Source organism: Vanessa tameamea, chromosome 2 (assembly GCF_037043105.1).
Source record: "Vanessa tameamea isolate UH-Manoa-2023 chromosome 2, ilVanTame1 primary haplotype, whole genome shotgun sequence".
NCBI lineage: Eukaryota > Metazoa > Arthropoda > Insecta > Lepidoptera > Nymphalidae > Vanessa > Vanessa tameamea.
In genome coordinates, this window is record NC_087310.1 from 5,633,121 (window position 1) to 5,658,310 (window position 25,190).

General features: G+C 31.7%; 2 protein-coding genes across 10 annotated transcripts in view; one reads left to right on the forward strand and one right to left on the reverse strand.

The window, feature by feature from the left end:
* The window catches only part of LOC113401434 (guanine nucleotide exchange factor DBS-like), a 79,522-nt gene extending 58,632 nt beyond the window's left edge, over positions 1-20,890 (forward strand). For 3 of the 9 annotated variants that reach the window (XM_026641377.2, XM_026641380.2, XM_026641378.2), the window contains exons 12-20: positions 11,767-11,901; positions 13,492-13,677; positions 13,813-14,004; positions 14,080-14,205; positions 14,332-14,529; positions 14,975-15,180; positions 15,420-15,576; positions 18,831-18,963; positions 19,087-20,890. In XM_026641377.2, coding sequence (XP_026497162.2) covers positions 11,767-11,901; positions 13,492-13,677; positions 13,813-14,004; positions 14,080-14,205; positions 14,332-14,529; positions 14,975-15,180; positions 15,420-15,576; positions 18,831-18,963; positions 19,087-19,184 — 1,431 coding nt within the window. In that variant the 3' untranslated portion in view covers positions 19,185-20,890. Of the gene's footprint in view, positions 1-11,766; positions 11,902-12,181; positions 13,391-13,491; positions 13,678-13,812; positions 14,005-14,079; positions 14,206-14,331; positions 14,530-14,974; positions 15,181-15,419; positions 15,577-16,097; positions 16,329-16,682; positions 16,932-18,830; positions 18,964-19,086 lie in introns of those variants that run through there. The other 6 variants (XR_003369134.2, XM_026641384.2, XM_026641385.2 and 3 more) reach the window with 6 other exon arrangements.
* A 1,915-nt stretch (positions 20,891-22,805) lies between these two features.
* Ak2 (Adenylate kinase 2) lies at positions 22,806-24,976 on the reverse strand. Its single transcript, XM_026641391.2, has 4 exons — positions 24,831-24,976; positions 24,596-24,710; positions 24,177-24,413; positions 22,806-23,353 (listed from the first exon to the last, which is right to left on the reverse strand). The coding sequence occupies exons 2-4, from the start codon at positions 24,695-24,697 to the stop codon at positions 22,964-22,966; spliced, it is 729 nt and encodes a 242-aa protein (XP_026497176.1). The 5' UTR covers positions 24,698-24,710; positions 24,831-24,976; the 3' UTR covers positions 22,806-22,963.
* Between the last annotated feature and the right edge of the window lie 214 nt (positions 24,977-25,190).

A 25,190-nucleotide genomic window follows, 5' to 3' on the forward strand; every position in this document is an offset into this window, starting at 1 on the left:
TCATTTTAAATTTTGATAAAAGTATCTGTATAAATAAGAAAGCAAAGACAAAACAGTTGAATGCCTTTTTCTCTTGTGTTTTTAAAACGTTGTTTTTTATTTAATAAACTTTAGCGTGATCAATAAAACAGTTTTAGATATGAGAATGTTCGAAATATGACATTAGTAAAAGAAAATCCAAAACGACCGCTGAGACTTCACTGTTATAAATGACATAACCTACTTGTCCCAATAATACTCTGCTGATGAACATCATATATTTTTTTTTTAAATAACGGCACCATTTTCAATTACAAAAATACTTTTTTTTTAAAAAACGTTATTCGATGTTAATGAATATTTGTATTTTACACCACGAATACATCAAGGTAATCAATTTAACATTTGGTTTCTCTAAGCTTACTCATTAAGGCTTTTTTGTACATTCCTACGTGTAAAACGAGACCAACCCATCAATTACAGTAAATAAAGGTCAAATCGTAATGGCTTATTTAAACGTCCATTTGAACAAGTGAAAGTGTAATGACTGAATTGTTCTAGTTGACAATTTTAAAATGTTTTTTTTTTATCTTTGTTAACTAACGGTTAAGTGTATACTTGTTTCTGCCCGCATGTGGGGGGGGGGGGTTAGGTACCCCTGACGTGTAAGCAAAATTTCATGATTGGTTGAGTAGGCAGTTAATTCGTGAAAGCGTATCAAACAAATAGACAAACTCACTTTCGTATTATATGTATTAGTTAAGATTTACTCCATTTTCTGTTTGCTTACGATTTTCCCATTGCGTTTGCAATAACGTAGTTTAGGGATAAGAAACAAATTTTCCTGTTCTTAATTTAGACTTTCCCTATTAAAAACAAATCAGAAAAACTATGTGTGGATATATAGTCGAAATTCTTTCTTTTTTATTGTTGAAGTAATATGCGTACAGTTTTAAAAGCGTAATTTGTCATGTTTATTCAGATTGTACAAGTTTCTTCATTTCAAAAAACAATTATATGTAAATGACTAAGCGAAAAGTAATTTTTAACTTGCTGTACAAATTAATGTAGGTACTACGTCATGAGTGTTTCTTGAAAAATAGGGCTGATGTTATAGGGGATCCTATTGCATGCTTTGCAATGCCGATAAATTTTAAGTAACACTTGAATATTCAAAAGATTGTTAATATCACTTGAGAATTTTATTCTTATCAAAGAAGGGTTCCCAGGATTTTATTTTTATCAGTCGTGCGCGTATCTAAGCTCTCTTCCCGTTTTTATTTATTTACGAGGCAAGGTCAATATTGTAACTGTCGGGGGTCTGATGAATCACAATAAACTGTATGATAGCTGTGACTCATAACATCATACCAGACGGTTGAAAATTATTTCCAGGACTCATACGGAACCAAAGTTTTGACATACGTTGATTGAGGCATAAACTAAAATTACATTTGAAAATCAGAGAGGCGGCTAATACTGATTTGACAAAATGACGAAAATTCGGCCACGCTTTCGACATAATTCCAACACTTGTCTACTAAATATTTAACATATTAAATATCGAGGCAAACAATTGGTATCCCCATGGATATTAATGACTGAAAATCAATACAATCTAATATTGTAGGGCGAATGATTGCTATGGAGACGAGCCATTTTCACTTATCGAATAAGTCAGTTTCAAAAGTTTTATGGAAAGGATATGCATCAATACAAGTTATTACCGATGTATAAAATGACAGAATCTATTATTTAGTAATTAAAGCAATAAACTGAGACATATTGAAACAAGTACCTACTGGTTGCAAATGATTTTCCCACAATTCTTACAAAAGGAAAACATTTTTCTTACGCACATACAATAGGTAACGGTCCTTACGCGGCGAACCACCTCACCACAAGCTTTTAGTGCCATTGTTTACGACATATTACAACGACATGAAGACATGCTTCAATGGACACTCGACTTCCTGCGATAAAGTATTTATACCTACTTAAAAACGCCATAGATAATACCATACCGTAAATTAAAATGTATTTTACGGAACATTATTTTAATAAGTATCGATATTAAGAAGATTATTTTTCGAATAAGAAACTAACATACATATTTATTAAAAATGGATGGATATCACTTAGAATTATTTTTTGTTATACTTATTTTACGTTAGCCACTCAACTAAAATCGTGAAAAGACATTGGATAATGGCGTGTCGAAGCATCTATTTCTTTGTCTATATTTTAAATTAACCGTAAAATAGTGTACTATTATGAAAATTCCTGACAGTTAGTTCAGAAAATCATTAGTTCAATCCATTAAGAACAATTAGCATTAATTATTTGGTTCGCTAATGACATCTCACGGTATATTTTCTCTATACGGATAGCAATACAAAGTATGTTATATATAGAATTTTAAAAAATGAAAAACTTCGGTATCCACTTTTAATTTAAATAACTATACATGCCTAACGGTTGCATCCATTTTCAATTTGTGGTAAAAAATATGTATGTACTTCACACGATAGGTAATTTGCCTTAGTTCAGTTTGGTTGACGTCCACAGTTACTATTCCGTTCCCAAATTCGTATCAGGAAGTTATATATAGTTTGAGACATTGCTCAAGAATAGTTAAAGGAAACTTTATGGATTATCAAACGTAGAGTTATTGAAACTTTTTGGTAGTTCCTAGGATTAGCGCGTTTAACATACAAACACGATGGCTTAATAATATGAATACAGATAAGATAAAGAGAAGTAAAAATCAAACACCTTATGGGACAAGTTTAGTAAGTAATAGGTAATACGAACATTATGTAATAACTTTTTTCTCGCTTCCTTACTCTTTTTAAGCAAACCAGACAACCACTTCCCGGCCTAGTCAAGTTACTTTCAAACCAGTGTAAGTGAAATATTTTATTTCCTGTTATTTCGACTGCCGCATTCGTAAGCAATGTTGATCCGACAGATTATTTCACTACATTTTCTTCGTAACTTGAATAAATAACTAAAACTTCTCCAATTTAGGTCTTGTTGATAACAAACAAAAAGGTTAAATTACCTCGACGCTGTGATACTTTATAAAAGGAAATATGACACCGTGGGAGGCTAGTAAGCGATGGTATCTCTATTCGTCATAGAAATAGAATATCATTATAGCAATAATTCCACGAATTCATCGTATTGTATGAACTAAGCTATATATTTTACTCAAAGCCAAGATAGCCCATAGCTAGAACACGTGTCACACGGCCGAACATATTGAAACGACAAAGAAACCATCATTAGAAAAACTACGTGTGTCAAATGATAGAACATTATGGTGAAAAAATATTTGGAATGTACCTATATTTTGTAAAACTAAGTAATCAAGCAATTTTAAAATACGGTTACGAATTGTTCATAACATTTACCAGCTACTACCACTAACCACCAACCAATGATCTCCATAAATTTAAGCCTTTTGTTTGTACGATACATATAAATCATACAATACATATAAAATCTGCCATAAATGTCTCTTAACCCAATTGGAGCAACGTCGAGGTATAAGCTCCAAATCTTCTCCTCGAGAAGAAAGGAACACTGTCTTAGCAGTGAGACATTTACAAGCTGTTACTTACAAATTGTATTGATCTTTACTAAGTACTTATATCTTTGGATGACACAGAGAAGGCACGCTTGTATTTTTGATATAGAATAAAATATGAACGTAATGTTTATGAAACGGATTACTAAATGAAACCTCTTTCTATTTATATGACGAAATATAACTATTTTACAGTTTTGTAATAAGTCAATTGAGTAAGACAAAGGTCAAAGATCAGTGTTTACAAAATAAACAATTTTATTAGAATATAGAATAATTTTGTATAATACGTAAGTATATATTTAAAACTGATTTAATTTTTGAAATACATTAAAGGAAAGATTGCAATGTTTGCATACATATATTTTTTAATCATGTTGAACTAGTCCATATTTCACTATCGTCTTTTTAACTAAGCAATAAGTATTAAATTTAAAAAAAAATGCGTATGTACGTACGTGCCATAAATCTATAATACACATGATTGCATAAAAATTGACAATGAATTATTAAACAATATAGAGGCATATGTTCACAAATTCTTACATAAATAATTACTATTTAGCTATAATATGTGATAATAAATTCTCCGGCTTAGAGAAAGTGTTTTAAAGATGACACGAACGCCAGGTCGCAGTTCGTCCGTATCTTGTTTTACACCATCATTAGGTAGGTAGTCGACCGTGTGCTAATGCTATGGATACGTCATTATTTATATCGCTCATATAATCAACAACGTATACTTTCATTTTCATTAATACACTACAGAATTATGTAGAGAATGAATAATAAGATTTTAATTTCTTGAAGGTTATTATTGTGTTTTATATTATAAAGACCTTTAAAAATTAATTGACTAAGTTGATAGTGCTCCGAAATGTTTGAAAGTCTTAGTAACTAATGGATTTTTAATTTTGTCGACTTAGACGGTCCACCTTCCAGTGTGACGTAATGCTGCCAGGTATATAACATGCTAATTAGAGAACGCAATACATGTATAACCATAAGAACGACATGCCGTTACTATGGCGCCATATGAAACATTTCTAGGCGCCAGGATCAGTTCCTTGATATAAGTGGCCCAGTAATTACCTCCTCGTAATAGTAGTTGATTAGACTGCAGCTTATCCTTTAATGTACAAATTAATACGTATGTATGTTACCTATACCTGATATAGAATCTAAAGGGAAAACTTAGTTTGATATTTCTGGTTTTGTTGGGTATTGTCAGGTGTTGTTTTGAAGTTGGGTGAAATGTTTTGTAGCTTAATCGATAGAAGATATTATATAGAAAAAATATTTTGAATGTATCTATATTTTGTAAAACTATGTAATAAATCTGTTTCAAAAACGGTTACGAATTGTTGAAATCTATTAATGAATTTATATATAATTTATTTATTTGACATTATCAAATGACATAAAACAGTGTCGAGTCAAATTGTATAAAAATACATTTAAGTCATAAATATGTAAATTATGTGTATCTGTCAGGGTACCTATAAATTTGCATTTCTTTTGATTTTGAATTTCAAATAATAATTTTGTATCCTTAATCAAATTCTTTTTGTACGATATAGGTACATAATTATTTTTACTTACAGTTATCTCATTACTAGTGCTGAACTATTTGTTTTCGGTTATCTGTCTTGAAGGTCGTTAATGCACGTGGGTTCCAAGTTTCTACTGCCCTACTTCCTGGCATGCGCAGGCGCAGACCGGTTATTGGTAGGGGCGCTACGATTCGAGTTTCGCCTCAAAACGGTACGGTCACTATGATCATCCGGGTCATCGTAATTAATTCATAACGACTCGTTACGTCTCTTGACTTGCTGATTAAAAACCTTTTAATTAAAATATTACATTCATCTCTGTATTATTATCACAATTTTTCATCAGTTTCGTATACTGTACTCTAAATCTTAAGAAAAACATTAAGATAATACCAGACAATTATTTATTTTTAAATAATTAAACATATTTCTAACAATCTCGTTTTGTAAGCATATTAAGAAAGGTAAATAGGCTGAGATAAGGAAAACGGTAAATGAAGTTTATGATAAAATCTTACTCTTATAAAATACTTGTAGCCGCCAGCGTCTTCACTTGAGATCAAGAATTGGCGTCAAGTGGTAGGCATATTAAGTATATGTCCTTCCTTAAAGTTCAAGCTTGCTTCATAAAACATTTCAGCAGGTTAGCTGCGTAACAGCAACAGACAGACAGACAGAAGGAGTCACTTTCACATTTATAATATTAGTATAGATTTTGTTGAATGATTTCCTTTAACATAAACAAGATTTACCAATTTAAAGATTCACTTTGATGACATTAAATTGGTAGCAAAGACAAATTTGAAGTGTCAAATAAAATAAATATGCAATCCAAATGTTTATTGTATCTTTATGACGTTAACTTGTTTTCACTGTTTCCCAGCGTTTACGTAATCTAGACAATTAACAAAATGTTACTATGGTTTAGCCATATTAGTATGTTTCGCTTCCATTATCAACAGAATCTTGCCGGAAGAACGTACTTCGACCTCGTTACACCGCCTCTATCATTATAAAATTAATTTAAACTCTATATTTATGTACCCTTCTAGCGATTTTATGCAAGCAGAATTTATATATCAAATTCTACAAATAACATTAGTATCTAAATATGTCGGCATTTAAACGTGTCGCACTAAAATGGTTACCAAAAAAAATGTTTAATATTATAAATAAATGTGATGATTCGACTATATCTTTAACGAAATCCGAACTATCAGACGATGAGAGTGTAGTTTTAAGACAGCAAGTAATAACTAAAATGGGAAAGAAATATTTGGTGACGAGGCCACCTCAAGATGGCGAAAAACGATATGCTAAAAGTTACCATATGAACTGGGTACAAGTTCTAGAAGAACTCGATTGGAAATTTAACAAAGTGAGTCTATGATTCTTTCCATATTGTCGTGTTAATACTATTAGCTTTAATTAACCTGTTATGTATATAAATATTAAAATTAAAGAATATATACTCGTGTATATGACGACAACAGATAACAAATAGGTATTCGTCTAGTTCAAAAATAAAACATAAGTAGCTTTGTACTGTTTGTTTTTATCTATAGGTGGGTGAACGAGCATATGAGCATATAACGAGTAAATGGTCACCATCATCCATAAACAATGGTGCTGCAAGAAATATTAACCGTTCCTTACATCGCCATTGCGCCAACCTTGGGAACTAAGATGTTAAGTACCTTGTGCCTGTAGTTACACTGGCTGGCTCACCCTTCAAACCGGAACACAACAATACTGAGTACAGTTGTTTGACTGTAGTTCTTTTTTTATTAGATTATTTTTTGTCACTTACTGTTATATTACATTTGCGTTATTTAAAGATGACATTTGTTTGTTTTACATTTATGCTTACTAAACTAACATGAGCAGCACAATAACGCACTATGTAAATAACATCGTTGTGAAAGTAACAACAAATGTTGGGTATTTAATTATTATAAACAAACGCAGATTAAATATGATTTTATATTTAACTCATCAATTTGTAAATGTATCAAAATAAATTGAGTGCTACATTTAAAAATAACACATGCTCATTAAAAATTTAAAAACAGATCTTCTGACAAACTACTGTCCGGTGTCTGATATTTTGATTTTGAGAATCACATCGTAATATATTTATTTAAACCTGACTGATTAATGTATGTATGCTTTCTATTATTATATTTTATAATTATTTGTTTCAGTTTGCATTACAATTTGGTTTTATATTTTATATAAGTATACACTAAATAATTTGTACAGTTTTATACTTTATATGATTAAAAGTAAAACTTAATTGATGTGCGAAATATATTTAATTAGTTTTAATTTATATTACTGTTTAAAAAAAAAAAAGAAGTGTATTTAAAACATGAAAATTGTTAAAATATTATCGTAAGTATTTATAAAAATAACGATTAAAAAGAAAACACGTCAGCTTAATTTCCAGAAATCTTACACCGTGTCATTAATTGACGTGTCTGCTAATGGAGTGTTAATCGACGTCTTTATTTCCTATATCAACATCAATTTAGCATCAAAAGAACAAAAAACAACTATTGTTTCTGTTCATTAGCATTCAAATTCAAAAATGTTCCACGGTAGTATGTTTTATATGGAATTAATTTATGTAAATCGATTGTTACATAACATATAGAATGCACTAAAATACATATAAAAAGATATTTTAATACAATTAAAAAACAATTGTATAAGTCAGTCAGTATTTTGTGTGGTTTTAACACGGTTTTAAAACAGAATAGCAGAAGGCATTGAAACTGCCTTGTAAATTTAAAGGAACGTTTCTGTTAAAAGGGTTAATTGTACAATTAGTGAGTTCATGGATATAGCACGCCCTAGAAATGAAATGATCGGCTCCCTATTATTTTCCATTTTGCATATTGTAAACAATAACGTAGATAAAAGAATCTGTAGAGTTTATTTCGCCCGTTATTCTCGGGTCAGGGTAATTTCTTCTTCACACCGGTGTTTGTTTTAACTGAATATCATGTAAACGTAATGATTCGATATGGAATAAAAAAAAATTTTAGTGTCCGAACTGACTATAAACATATAACAAAAATTACTCAGTCTAGAAAGCTTAATTTTATAAGATAGGTTTATTAGATAACATAATCATCCACTAACAACAAGAAAGGATTTTTGGAAATTTTAACTTTTGGGGAGGTGGACTATCTTTGCAACAACTAGTAAACCAATGAAATTGTAAGAAAAATCTTGCTTTGTCTTACAATTTACAATAATTCCTTAAATACTTTTGTAATGCATCATTGTATGTCACGTTTCAGTACGTATATATTGATAATATTTTTATGTTTTACAATAACAATTATCGCAAAACCGTTGGTAATTTATTTCAATACTTATACAAATATAAATCATTTGTTTTACAAAAGTCTTATGTCTAATCGTTTAAATGAGGACAACAGTGGTATCTTGACATGATCAACATCCATCAATCTCCACATACTTGAATCAAGCAATAAATAAAACCATATAACTGATCTTAACAGATTGGAACTGTGCTTGCCGGTAATGGAAACTTTACTAGGCTATAAAATGACCCAGCTTGATGTGCTTCTACAAATCTACGCATGAAATAAGGTTGCAATCTAAATGTTAGCGACCGCGATGGATATGGTTTGCTTTGGAATTTCAATAAGACGTACCATTTTAACTTTATAGTATTTTGTTTTTCTTATAATACGAACGAACACAAGCATTCTGTGTTCGTTCGTATTCTATTAATTTACGCTTCTTTTGTGATTGAGTTCAAACTTGTTGATTACAGTTGTTGTTAGTACTTTCTTGAGGGTTTCTGGTAAAGTACTATCAACTGTCAATCTGTCAATATATGAGTCATATTGAATATAACAAAAAAATATTGCTTAACTCATTTTTGCGCATGCTCGCATTAATGATGTTCTTTATAATTAAAATTTAAATGACAGTTTTAGGTTCGAATCACAAAAAGATGACCTCGTGTATTTTATAACTTACAATTTGCTTTTAAACAGTAACAGTATTCATACATATGTTATACAGTGGACTTCTCATCTAATATAACTTAACATGTAATTTAATAAATATTATATTAATCAATATCGCTTCCATGTTACTTTTAATGGGACCAGTGTGAGTTTCAAGTAGACGATTAATTTAACGGTCTTTTTCCCGGTTCAAAGTCAGTTACTCAACTGTTCACCTGTTTTTACTGTAACCTTTTGCTTAACAAAGATTATGAGTATAATTAGTTCACAGTATCGCGAGATCTTAAAAGATATTTTATATTGATTCGTTAACAAAGATATTTTCATATCCGTATGTTAAATATACTTAACATCTTGTAAAAATAATTCACACCCTTTAGTTGAATTTATATTATTAAGAATTAATAAGAAATCATTATTAATTATATTATTAAGTCAACATGATTTTTTAAATTATAGGTATCCCATGAATAAAAAAGCGTTATAAGGATACATCAATGTCACGGAATAATTCAAAATACGATTAAAAATTAGTGTCTGTCTTTTGATGGCGGTTTTGTATATTATTGCTTCTTTACTCACGACTACGTTTGCCATTCCGCCAGCGCACTTGTGTAGCAATTGAGGATATAATATGGTCAATCAGTTCAAGTGCGCCGCGCGTCTGTTGGGGTCATGGGTAATATGACATATAAAAAGCGTATATATCTATAAATTAATTTTATTGGATCGGTCAGAAAACTCGAAAAGTTTTAATTATTATTATCTTAGGCATTAAGATGCAAAAAAATGTTCCAAAAAACCAACCTAATTTGTTTCTTTCCCACAGCCAGGATATTCTCATATTTCCAAGTCCTTCCTGCACGCAGCACGTGCTTATCTCTTGAGCGTCCGCTCTAAACAAAAAAAAAACTCACAGATGTTTCGGTATAAAAAAAATATACAATGTGCTTTGATTTAGACAGCCGTTGAGATCAATGCAGTAGAGCATAATAGACAAAGATTTCGTCCCCAGTAACTACGGAACACTCGGCAGGTGTGCTTCTCTTACATTCGTACAGGCACGCACACAAGTATTCGATAAATATTACGTGCTTAGTAGAATGCGGTACACAACACGCTCGTCCTTTGTAACAGATGCAAAAAATACAACGAAAAATATGCTCTACTCTAAATTTATTAAAATACTGATCTAGTAAGCAATATAATAGTTGTATTCGTTTTATATGTTTTGTTTAACATTAATGTTATAGATATAAATTTTATTAAAAGACAATTTAGGCAAGTATATTATGTACATTTATTAAAATCAATATACATTAAGGCTACTTAAATTAATATTTAAATACTTACTTATTTTTATTTACATTGTCGCCTAAATGATATGTTACGTAACTGTAACCTAAAGTAGAGCATACATCTCGTCAGTACACCAGTGAAGTGGTGGCAACAACTTTTTTTACGGACCCAACATATTCCCGCGCCCCCTTCACATCCCAGCCATCAGTTCCTTATTCTTACACTCAGCAAAAGGCACACGGCATGCGCATTGCTCTAACATCTTCACTTTAGAAAATTCGAAATTATGATATACGTGCGTGACATTTATTTTCTGTAATAATATTTTGTGAAAGTTATTCATAATAAGTCTGTATGTATATATGCGTTTAATAAATTTAAGAAATGGAGACTATAAATGTTGTTTTGAAAACGGGTTACAAAATTGTTAAGGATTTTTCTGAACCTCTTAAAAATGTAAGTATCTTTGTATTTTATTACTCAGAGCTTTGTTAAGCGACAAATTTAAAAAGTAAATATTAGATAATTACTTTATTTCTTTAATTAAAATCATACAATATTAGCCGTGTTTCAAACGAGCGTATAATTCGATAACTTAAACACTCGACAAATTGTGTATAATTAAATTATTTTTTTCATTTCGTGCGTGAAAGTTATACAACAACACGGACATCTCAACGGTAAAGTAACGGAAATTACTCTTAAATCTCGTTTAACGTCACTTTTTATCAAAATCTGTTTTTATGCACTCAACACATGGTACAATTTTTTTTTAACATTATTTCTCAATATTAAAAATATTATTATTTTATAATTATTTTATCTTCTCGTTTATATAAATTATATTATTTAAAAATATAATTCTGTTCGTATTTATTATACTAATATTTACTGATAGTCCTCTTTTTCTGGCCTCATAAAGATCTCGAAGCCAAAACTCTTCAATTTATACCTGACAATTGTCTTTCGAAACATGTCATAAAAACATAAACTTGTCAAAATTCTGTATTAAAATTAATTTCTTTTCAATATTTATTCTTCAGTTTTATTTTAAATGATTGCAAACAACTACTTTTAATTTAAATAATTACAAAGGAGCTTTGAAAAGCTATACTTTCAATTAATTTTATAGCTCCCACTGTGATTAAGATGTTTTATCTTTTTATCAAATAAACAAGACTGAGTTTCTCGGCCCCTTTAAGATTGTTTATTATATTTAAGTCCACCCAGATAAATCATACACATTTACACACAGTAAGTGATAAAAAAATCCTTAAACAGGAAGCTGTATCGTGTTGTATGTGCGTTTGTTTACAAAAACATTAATTTACAGATGGAAACATCAGGAGGTTCAGAAAGCTCAGGGGGAGAGGACGCAGAGGCGCGGCGCTCACGGCGCGGCCACGTGCTCGCTGAGCTGCTGCAAACTGAAAGGGCTTACGTGCAAGAACTTGGATCAATACTCTCTGTAAGTAACAGAAAAATTCCTTGTGTGATTTAAAATAGAAGAATAAGAAAATTATTATCCTTAATAATAAGCTTCATATTCGTAATAAGTTATTGGGAAGACACTTTGTATTTATTTTGATTGTACTAGAATATGTTACAGTCCATTTACTATGGCGCGATATCTCCCATAAGTTACTCGCTCTATAAATTAAATATGTCAATTTATACGAAGTAGCGCATGGATTACATGGTTAAGAACATTCAGTGGTCAGTCACGGACCATCTGACATCTCACAAGGCCTCATATACCTCTGATGCATTCGATACGGCGCACGCAAACTAGTACGCGGAGGCAGCAAGCGGAACGCAATGCATTTTACACATTCGCCAAGTGTTCGCCAGTGCAGGTTCTCGGTCGCGTTCTGTACTTCATCGCACTCTGTAAAATGAAACACGGAAAATACGACCTGTCTTCAGCGGATCTCAGTGTCGGAACTTCCTACTCGTGGTATTATAGAAAAAATAATAATTCCACAACCAAAAGCAAACAGCTACCGCGAGCCGCATCAGACTCTACCCTTTTCAGTGATTACACTAATCAGATTAATCTCTTCGAGAAAGAAAGATTATCAAAAAACAAAAAAGCCAAGAAAACAATAAGTGATGTTGGTAAAAATAATCGCGTTAAGTGCCGCCAGCGAAATATTAAGCCAGTTCATATGGAACCATTTACTGGAAATTTCTTTTACGGAAAACCATTACCTGGTTATGATAACGTAAAGAAAAATGAAGAAAAAATAGCGTATTTACCAGATTCTGATATAATAACTGTTTCTGAGGACAACACTGCTGAATCTATAACAACAGCACCGACTATAGTTGATTTACCAGAACTTGTTAAAAATCCTCTTTATGGATGTCGTGAAACAGATGTTCATATTTTAACGCCTGAATATTCATCTTATTCATCAATAACTAAGGATTCTCAATTACTTTCTAACAGTTGCACAGAACTGAGAAAAACGATGAATAGTGGCACAAACTCACAAGATATTTTAACAACTATCTTAAATGATTATAAGAGGATAATGAAAGAATGGAATAACACTATTAAAGATCATTATTCGACGATTTCTCATTCCAAAAATAATTCGTCTATTTGTGGAAAAAGTAATGCAGATAGTTATGTGCACAGCTTACATTCAACTTTACCATCCAGACAACTGTCTAAATTTCCAAGATACTGTAACTACAAACATTATAAATATCCTTACTTGACTAAAAATTACAAAAAGTATCAAAATTCTGATCAAAGAAAGAGAAAAAGTTTGCCCAGAAACACTACAACCAACAATTGGACATCGACATTACAATACTTGAAACGAAAGTTTCAGAAAGATTTAACACCATCTGAATGTGAATGCTTGGAAGCTATATACGAAGATTACGACAAACGACTAAAGGAATGGTGTGACACAATAAGTCATTATTCAACTATCACAAACTCGGTATTGTTTGACAGACCTAATTTTTACTTATATAATTTATATGTAAACACAAAATTCCATATCCTTTTATATACATATTTTTATTGTTTGGTACTTTCCAGGGCTATAAAGAAGAAATCGAAAAACCAGAAAATCAACACGCCCTACCAGCAGCCTTAGTTGGACAAACGGAAGTATTATTTGGAAATTTACACGAACTATTTACATTCCATCAAGAAATTTTCTTAAAAGACTTGGAGAGATCAATTTCAGCTACCGAACTCGTCGCATTATGTTTTGTTGAAAAGGTAACAATGGAAATAATTTTATTGCCTTTATTAAATATATATTCGTAATTATTAAATATATATTAGTAATTATATTGAACACATTAAATCATAGAGGACAGATGTGACAGTTTTTTACTATTGAACTGTTCGCAGAGGGAGACGTTTTTCCGCCTATACAGCTACTACTGCCAAAACATCCCGCGGTCGGAAAGGCTACGAGAGACGTTAGTGGACACTCACCTATTTCTGCAAGCTTGCCAGCAACGTCTTGGACACAAATTACCTTTGGCCGCCTATCTCCTGAAACCAGTGCAGAGAATCACAAAATATCAACTGTTACTTAAGGTATTAATATATTACACTTGGACTAAACATAATTGAAAAATATAAATTTTACATTAATGGTTGTTTTGTTTTCAGGATTTACTACGTTATAGTGAATGCGGTTCAATGAGCTCTGGCTTGCAACAAGCGCTTGACTGCATGCTAGTCGTTCTTAAGTGTGTCAACGATTCAATGCATCAGATAGCCATTACTGGAGTTCCTGTAAGTAAAAGTCTAGTTATACATATTTATGATAAAGTATATTCTCTTCTGATTTCATCTAACTCATGTTTTATTTTTTATAGTCATTTATTTGACCTTATTTACTAAATCCATTCTTCGATTCAGGTGGATTTGAGTCAACAAGGCGAGCTGCTACTGCAGAGTTCATTTCTCGTAGTGTCAGAGAACAAACGTGATCTCCGACTGAGGATACGGCCGAGACGTCGGCATATTTTTCTTTACGAAAAAGCAATGCTCTTTTGCAAATCCGCTACAAAGAATAGTCATAACAAAGCAACCTATCACTTCAAACATGATCTCCAAGTAAGTGGAACTTATAAAAATAAAACCCAAATATTATACAGCACTCAAAATAAATTTAAAAAATTATTGAAGGATGTCTGACTGCTGGTAAGCTTTACCTAATACTATTCGAACACGATCTAGATAATACTTGAGAGAAATATTATCGATTGGTACATTATCAATATAAGATTACAATTTTAAACATGTATGCAGGGCTGTTTGTGGATTTGTTTTTTAAAATAATTATTTGATTTAAAATCATAGATTACTGCATATTCCAAAACATAAAGGGATTCCCAAAATGCGGTAAATATCTAACTTCAAGTAAAATGACGATGAATGAAGTTTAATCAACAACAGATCGTTTAAAATTAAAATGTTTCTGCTAGATCGGTAGCCCATGATAAAATTAGAGTTGAATATAAATTAAATTAAACGAATTAAATGCTTCATGTCAATCCAGATGTCACAAATTGGGCTGACGGAGTCGGTTAAGGGCGACCTGCGTAAGTTCGAGGTGTGGCGTCAGGGCCGCGCAGAAGTACACACCATCACCGCGCCCACCGCTGACATCAAGCGTGTGTGGGTGGAGCGCATCAAGCGCGTGCTGCTCGACCAGCTCAACGAGCTCAAGGGCGAGCGCGTGCGACAGTACGGCGCGCAGCATCGGTACGTTCGCTGCCTTTGCAATAAAATTGTAGGAGCAGAATCACTAAAAATAATTATACTATAAGAATTGATGGTCACTTCTACTCAGTTTTTTGCCGGTTCTTCTCGGTAGAATCTACATTCAGAACCGGTGGGAGCTTTACTTTTAATATATTTCGGTAAACTGTCAATTTGAAAGTACCTACTCGTAAACGACTTCTCGAATAAGAGCGCGGTGCTGAAAACAAGTATACCAACAGGACGCTGATCCAGGCGAGCTCGTGGGAGCTGGGCGCGGGCGCGGCGGCGCGGCCGGGCGCGGCGCCCGCGCGCGCGGCCTCGTGCGACGCGCACGACGAGCCCTGCTGGTCCACCGACCCCTCGGACGACGACGACGACGAGCCCGAACACGCACCGGTCCGTACCCTCTTTACACTCTCCCTATGATCACCTGTCGCCGGGCCGGCGACACCCAATGACGCGTTTCCAGTGTATATTGTAGATTCGAGCAAAGTATGTTGTATTTGTTTTTTTTTTCTTTTGAAAATGGGCGAGGTTTTGAATTTGTATATTATGTTCAATTAATGAAACAAACGTGTTTAATGCGCTAACCTAAAAAGTCTTCTGGGATAATATCTCAGCATTTCAAACTATAAAATGTTATACCCAGTACTACTATGGTTCGTTCATTAAGATGATATCACTTTGTAAGAATTAGACGTAAGTTCGAAATTTTTATTGCAGTTAAATGTAAAATGTTTTGTTTTGTGGGTAAAATACCAGTGACGTTTTCGCTGTTTTGTATGTTTGTAAGATTTTTGTTCGCCGCGTATGTCGATATACTAACCAGATATAGCATTTAGTGGTGCTTTATTGGGATAGCTTTAATTAATAAGGGTATCATCATAAAATAATATAAACTAATTTTGGGTTTGCAGTTGTGAGTGAAGTGAAATCCACTCTAAATGTAAGTTTAATTGAATTTATAAAGGAATGCGGGCAAAATAGTCACCGGGTAGAGCATGAAAAAGCTAGCAACCCGAACGCACTTAACGCTTCCCGGAATAATGTCCGCCGCTCTTTAAAGTTTATAATTCAACAAAAACTAACTTTCAAATGATTAGAGAATTCGTAGTATGAATTATAACGTAGATCTAGAATTTTAGTTTCACTGAATTAGTGTTTTGCTACTACGAATTCCCTACATTACCTTTGTAAAAAACGATACCGTCCAATATCTGAGTTCACGCCGTCACAGCATATTTGATTTTGCAATTCACTTATCATCGCTTATAATTTAGAAAAATAAACATTTTAAAAGTTTAATTCTTATATAATAACGACATATGCTCCGTTTTTCTCTGACTTACAGGCATTAGATAAGCACAGTTTACCTCTGTAAAAAAGACTCAATACTCTCAAAGTATCTTATTTATATGCTTTGTGGCAGTTTGTGACGCTATTTTGTGGTACGCGTATGTTGTCAAAATAGCCGCCATGCTCTAAGTTGTGTTGTTCAACAGGTGACGGAGGCCGTCGGTCTCAACGGTACCATACACAGAATGGTACAATTCTTTTCAGTATCGGGCTCGACACAAGCCACCTCCACATTTTACGTATCACAGTACTGATAAAATTTCTCTACGGCTAAACCGGTAGAGGCTTTGTAAATACTATGAAAGAGACTGATTTCATATCCAAAGTTTAAAGTAACCAAAGACAACGACGTAACGTGGATATTTCAGTTGTATTCGCAGAACATTAACTATCGTGTAAGTCATGTTTTGTTTGTTATGTCACTCATTGTCGTGTGCTTTTTGATTTTGTTCAATTATGCGCTTCGCTTTGATTACGTCTTGTATCATAAGTAAGTTTATGAAGAATATTATTTTCATCCGTATTTTTATTTGAAATAGAATATAAGAATTAAAATATTATACGTATATGTTATAATTTCACTCTAAACACTAAAGTTTCCGCGTTGTAGTCACAAACTAAGATGTTGAAATTAACTTGTATTTGTAAATATTGAAAACATTACTATTAAAAAATAGTACGTCCAGAAATTGTTTAATTGTAACTGATTTATTTATTAGCGATATAGAAATATCTTTACCCCTACAATGAATGTAAAGATCCCTTTCGATTTAAATGTCAAAGCGGCCATCTTAGTCTGGGTCTACAAAGAATATATTGTTACTATAGTCTATGCTCAATACATGATATTCTTATTATACAAGTAATATACTCGTTAATAATAAAGAAGAATTAAGGAAAGAAGAATATTAGCTTGATCCAGCACGGCCTCTCAGCTTCCATCATTCACTTACATGGCTTTCGACGTGCTGTCTTCTATACTCTACTGTATAACTATACTGTCTTTTCTCTTCTATGGCTACATGTCACAGACTCCTGCAACAGTTTCCAATGTTGACAGATTTTATTCTTAAAAACATAACAATAATATAAGATAGCGTACATAAACTATTGTAATATGTATAAGATAGTAAGGTATCACATAATTTATTATACAATATCATTGTCGATAATTATATTTATTTATGTAAAACATTTAACTACCTCTACACTCTATTCATTATACAAATTTCCCAGAATGTATTTTCTTTTCAGGTATATTTATATCGTTTAACAAAACTATGCCATAACTAAATTCTATCTATTTTTAGTGAATTATATTTAAACACAATTCTTAAACATATTATTCATACTATGTTCAATTATTTAAATTTTTCATGTAAAACATGCACGGCTAATTACGAAACTCGACTTCAAAAGATTAATGTATAATTTTAATTGTAACAACATAATATTATATAGGATTCATATAGGTATCGTAAGCTAAGCTATGTAAATACAGCTCGTATATTAATGATATCACAAAAATATATACATTATAAAGAAATTTTAAGTTGTTACGGTTAAAAATACTACGTGAAAGCATCGAATGGGTATTGGTACTAACTGAGATGTTGCATGCTTACATGAGATTAAATATAAATTAAAGCGAAGGTTTAATGGGCAATAACACGCATGCGCTGAATATTGGTGTTAAAATTTCGGTGTGAATATTCTACGCTTTTTTTTTTAAAGATAATAAATGTGTGCATGATTTAATCGATGTTATGGGACTATAATTTCGTTCAGTGGGTTAATGAATAAATACATTTATTTAGTAGTTTTATATCAATTCAAAATTGATTAAAGTCTTGTAATTTTTATACTGATAGGCGACACGGATTTATTACCCACATTGGAATAGTATATTATATTTTAATTAATATACATTGTTAAAACAGATACCTAGTTACAGGCATCATGTTTAAAAATATTAGTTAGTCGAAGTAATTATTTAATTAGATTCTCCTTTTAGATCAATAAATTATTAGTTATAGCCAGTACGGAAAATAAATGTTAGTGCATTGAAAGGTAAAAATCTATTTTCCTACATTGTTTCCACTATACCAAGAGAACCAAGTGAAATAAAATTTACATGTAAGCCGTTAGAGTGTACAGTTTCTCTTTTCTTATTAAGTAATTTTAAACGGTCGTTAAAAATCGATTAATACGATGTACGACTATCGATCGTACGATTTAGATCCCAAATCTGGCTATCCTCTTGTAAACCCTGAGTAATGTACGGTACACGCCAGGCGGTGGGGTGTGCGCTGGTGGCGCTGTCGGACTACACGGCGGTGGGCGCCAGCGAGGTATCACTGCGTGAAGGACAGCACGCCGACCTGCTCAAGGTGGGCTGCGCCGGCTGGTGGTACGTCCGGCTCGCAGGTACATACCAATAAACACTTAATTTCTTATAAACATAAAATATAATTTATTAAAATTAAATCATCCACAACTTTCCCCATATAAAAAAACTGTTTTGTACCTTTATGGACTATAAATTGACAGGTGGTCAAGGGGAGGGTTGGGCGCCAGCAGCTTACCTAGACCAGCGCAAAACTTCGCGCTCCTCAAGTCGCTCGCACGACCGTCTGCACGACCACTGAGCGGTCCGGCGCCACACGTGCGATATACTTATATTCAACCCTCATAAAAGTCATGTGACGTTCGGTATAAAAGCTGTTCCAATGAACGCTTGCAAATTGATATAGCTGTTGAAGGAAATGTTTCGAAATGTCCTCTAGAACTACCCCATAGGCGTAGTTGTGTTAGGATAATATCGATGTTTGAGTGCGCTAGAAATGAATGCATTTAGGATTTTGATTGTCGTCTAATGAAAGTGTCGTTTTAAAAAGTGTTGTTGCAGTGTCGGCTATTATTGTTCGGTTACGTTTTTCGATGTATTCTTTGAGTACTATTCATTGGTTGTGTTAAAATATTTGTCAATCGTATATTTTTTTTTAAAGTATTAAAAAATATAATTACACTTATTTTATATTATGATTTAATTTGTATGAATAGAATATTGATTAGCGCCCGCCACCCCACTTGTTAATGTTAATATCGAACAATAATAATGTTAGTATTGTTCTAAAAAGCTTTATTGTAAATTAGTTTTAGATATAGATCGTTATCGTTACGATAATCCAAAGCTCTGTATAGTGGCGTAGGACGTTGTTAAAGCAGCCGTGACTGTATTTCTTTTGTAAATATATATTATTATTTTAATTATAGTTATTTATTCCGACGGTAGGTGTGCTTCGTCTCAATTATCCATGACAATTTCTGTGTTCGACATGTCTTTGTGTACCCGTCATTATGTATGTGTGTCAATGTGGCAAGTTACAGTGTGAATCCTGGTGCGTTTCCACTAAATAAGTTGTTAATGTCAGTTGCTATTCTTTACAAAACCACACTTTTAATATTACTTATTGTGTATCTATGTTTGTGAACGACTTCATTTTTATAAAGAAATTTTAGTCATCAACAGTATTGACAACATAAAATTTTGGTGGGGACGCATCTTTACATAATATTATCAATAGAGCTGCTATTTGTGAAACCAACAGAATTTAAAGAAATTGACAACCTCCCTGTCCAAACAGCAGAAACAATGACCATGAGTCAAGTGACTCGCAGGTCTCACCGGACAGGGAGAAGGATAAAACACGAAATTTAGATTAATATTCAAACACTCTAAAAACATTATTCGACAGATAACAAAACTATGCTATATACATATAATTATAACACTTACTCTTGTTTAGGACTGTTATATTAAAACACAATACCTAATCGTTATTGAGACATTACAATATTGAGTTGATTATCATTAAAAAAAAATTGCAGGTTACTTCAATTTCAAGTTTTGCACCGAATGACTACTCCTCATGATAGCAGCATCTATTAAATAATGTTTATTATTTTCGTTTATCATATTATCGCAGAGTTTACACTCTGATATGCGTGTTTTAATAATGACAAAGCGTCATCGTGTATCGTTTTATGTAACGAAAATGCTGGTGCCTACGATTGCTTTGCTACCTATCTTAAGTATTAAATAAATACTAGTCGCGATTTTGTATAACCCTCGTACCTATATATAATTGTCGTTGTCATTTGAATGTTATATAATAACTATATCATCTCATTGCATATCATCTCGACTTTGTCATAAAACATATTGCCTTTTATTTAAATCTATCTCCGTACATCATGTACCTGTCCGAAGCATCTCATTGAAAAAAAAATAACGTTGTACCTACTGAGGTCATTATAACGCTGGCCACGAATTACACACATTTGTCCATTTTTTTGTTGTTTTATTTCATCATCCTGTCAGACATTACATAGGAATTATTTCATGATCAGCTCATATTACCATGCATAAATATTTATTACCTATAGGATTTATCCTTTTTTAACCACGATAACAATTATCTTAAAATTTTACTTAATTGACTTTTAAAAGTATTGATTTGATTTAATATATAGACGAACGATTAATCAACTAATCGCCCAATTAATTCCCACGATTGTTGTTTACTTGTTTTTATACAAAAGCACAGAGTTTGTACAAATCTATTTGTTCGAGACGATCGAAAATGAATATTTGAATTGACAAATTAAAGAAATAAACCAATAGTAAGAAAATAATATAAATATATTTTTTAAAGTAACTCCAGTAGAACTAAATAAACACTAATTTTAAATAATAGATATCCAGCCTACTTTTTATAACTATGAAAATGTCTCAAAACAAACAATCAGTTTAAAAATATTAATCGAATTTGGAATCATAAAAATTACAAAATATTCCCATTGGAAAACGAAGTCGGAGATAGTACATTCATTCTTGCAAAATTACAAATGGTTCGATTACTTTGTATTATTACGGATTTTATGATTATATTATTGAATTAAAATTCTTATTTTAGTATCTAAGTAGTCCTTTACCTCTATTTTTATAAGTTAGCATATTATTTATTTAATTTTATTAATAATATGTTGGTAAATCATTGTATATTGTTTGAGAATCCAAAACAACTATTTTTTAGAAATGTTACAAAGATTTAAGCAATAGGTAGCGAACATTCTGCAACAAACAGAGTGGATAGCATTTGATAGTTATCACAATGGTTAGTTTACCCAAGTGCCATGCCCTTATCGTCGCTTTTACGACGTCAACTAGTAACGTTATAAAAATCTATAAATTCCACATTCTTATGATTATTATATACCACTTTAAATGCCCGTTTTATTTTCAATTATATATATTTATTTATGATGAGTTTTTGTTAATTGTTAAATGCAAATAATTGTTGTAAGTGGCTGTGAAATAATTAGTGATATATAATAAAAAAATATACTAGCAGTTTATAGAAACCATATAAAAACGTATTATTCAACTTATGAATAGGAGAAATAGGGTATTTTTCTTTTTGATAAATTAAATGTACCTGATTACATTTTCTTAGTAAATTTTACCATATTATATAACAGTAAAATTATGCGTTACATATTATTATACTCATGTAGATAAATAATTAAACTTTAAAAGCAAAAAGATTTAGATATTTCTTCCTATTACAACACTACAAATATACCTCTATAAATCGTACTTTACCTTTACAATTAACATTTAACCATAATATATTATAATATCGTAGTTTTACGAGCCTGAGACTTTCAATAATCTAAAATTGTATTAGCTATACTTACTCGATTAATTTTGTTACTTAGTCAGATATTAGTTGTTTTTTTATTTAAGTCGATTGCGAAACGAAGTGCGATTAGTTTTAGAGATAATTGTATGATTGATAATGTTATTTATTTTAGTCATAATTGATACTTAGTCTTTGAAGCCGGTGTAATGATAGTAGGAAAATGCGATTACCATTAGATGCATGGTATTGATAGCAATAAGGCTTGAGGGAAGGATTTTCTTTAAAATACGTTTATATTGGAATAAAAATTAACTTTAATATTAAAGTTAAAAAATGTTTTAGCCTTTCCGAGCTTATTTCGACTAAATACTGACCTCATATGGTTCATATATTCGAGTTTTTAATACAAATATTTATTCCATGTATTTCTTAGTCAGCATAATTAAAGTATGTAACAATTAAAAGATTGTTTAATTTTCAGAAGACCATGTTTCATGTATATTTATTTATATTTTTAGGTAAATATATAAAAGTTCTTTTTAATTTATTAATTAAACAATATATACTGATTGTATTTGCTGTATTTGTACAAAAAAATAGTCTCCAAAATAGACTTAATTAATACAGCGTTCTCCCAAAATACAGTAAAATATGTGACCGTAATGCACACACATAAATGTAATATTTGTACAACAAACACTTCTGCCTAGTGACTATATTTATAAGGATGATCTTCCTCTAGAGAAAATACGGCTTTTGAAAATATTATCAATTTTACTGAAGACATCCTCAGCAGACTTGGCAGCATCGACTCTATAATGTAGACCTTTACGCATGTAGTAATCAACAAGTGGCACAGTTTGTTTATGATATGTAGCTAAACGCTTTTTAAGTGCATCAACATTATCATCTGACCTTTTTATCAAAGGTTCGCCTGTAATGTCATCAGTCATAGGTTTCCGTGGAGGATGGAATTCCTCATGGTAACTGCGACCACTTGGTGGGTGAATCATTCTACCTGTAATTCTACGAACAAGTAAACTGTCCTCAATATTAAATTCAATTACAGCATCCAGTTGAGTTTTCCTTTTAGCGAGCAAATCATCCAACTGAAACAATGGATTTTATTTAATTTATATCATAGAAAAAAACATCTTATAACGGAAAAAATAATACAATGTGTTGGGGTAAGATCGGCAAGCACCTTTTTATTGATTTAGGTCGCCAGACAACTCAAGCTAATAAAATTGCTTCTTGGAGAATATCATATAAAAAGCGATCAGATGAAAATTTGATTGTACATTATTACCCCATTGCCAATCTGGCCCCAACTCACCCTTAAGCTTCAAATTATATTTCTTTTTGAGTATGTCTAACCATAGATAGATGAGATTGCACTGGTTATGTGGATCACCTTTGTGAGTCAAATATAAAATTACTGAAATTATAATAAAAATTTGTAAATTAGCAAGTTTAGTTGAGAAGCAAATAAACTTACTGATAAAATCTACTTAATAAAATTTTAATTTGACTGACTGACATAAACGCAAAGGTTAAACCAATCTTACTGAATGGTATTTTTGAATAGGAATTTCTCATATAACAGGTGAGCACTAAGGAAGGATTTATAAAAATTGATTTCATAAGCTTTTAAATGTGGGAAGAAAATGAGCATGGAAATTTGCCATTTCTGATATTTGAAATATACAAGTAAATCGAATAGTTGATTCACCGCTGTAATTTTTCTCTATCAGCAGGGTTATACAAAAAGTTTGCTGTATATAAAACTAGATATGCAATTCAAAAACCTAAAAATACTTAAGAATCTTATACCATCATTATACATTTTTATGGTAGATATATAAAATATAAATGTAATTGTGAAGACATTTCGATAGATTCATAAAAAAATATAAATTGTAATGAACATACCTTTTCAGCTTGTGGTACTGTCCTGGGAAATCCATCTAATAGGAATCCATTCTTACATTCTGGCTGGTCTAAATTCTTGTCTATCATATCCACTACCATCTCATCAGAGACAAGTTTGCCTTCATCCATTACTTTTTTGAGACGACGACCAAGCTCCGAGCCAGATGACACTTCTGCTCGGAGCATATCTCCAGTTGATAAATGGCATACACAGAACTTCTCTTTGAGGCGTGGTGCCTGAATAATATAAATTTTGAAACCAAATATTGTCAATCATAATATTACTATTATTTATTTGTTACATAACAATAGCTTTTATCTTTCAATATTTATCTTTTAAGGTAAGTTCATATGAACTGTCCTATCAATTATCAGAAAGGTTAAAGATTAAATTAATAAATACAATTCAAATAACTCACTTGAGTGCCCTTCCCCGAGCCTGGGGGTCCCAATAAAACTGCCTTTATGCCGACAGACTCTTCAGCCGGCACAGGATTAACAGCTGGAGCAGCTGGTGCCATTTTAATCTAGTTTCTAAACAATTATTACAATGTAGTAGAGGGTACTATAAAAAAGGTTAATAATGGATAAATACAAGCAACGGCAATTGACTACGTACAAATTCCCTAAACAAGAATGCAGTAAATAACCTACCGTTATAAAATTGATAAAAGCGGCAAATGATTTTATAGGGTCATGTGAATGAACGTTTAACCATGAAGGATTGAAAATTGAAGGAACTTAATTGATTGATAATTGTTACTTACGTCAAATGACGTCGGTAAAAAACATCAATGTCATTGTCAAGTATCAACCTTTCAACCCAAAAATCAAAATACCGGTCACTAATCAATAATCATTAGGTAACCATTTACCATCTACCGTACTTTTATTATTCGTTAAGCTTAATTTACACTCTTTATAATAAGAAATATGCAAACAAAATTCAATAAACAAAACTTTGATAAACTGTTACGATACAGACTACAATAAATAAGACAGATAAAAAGGAGG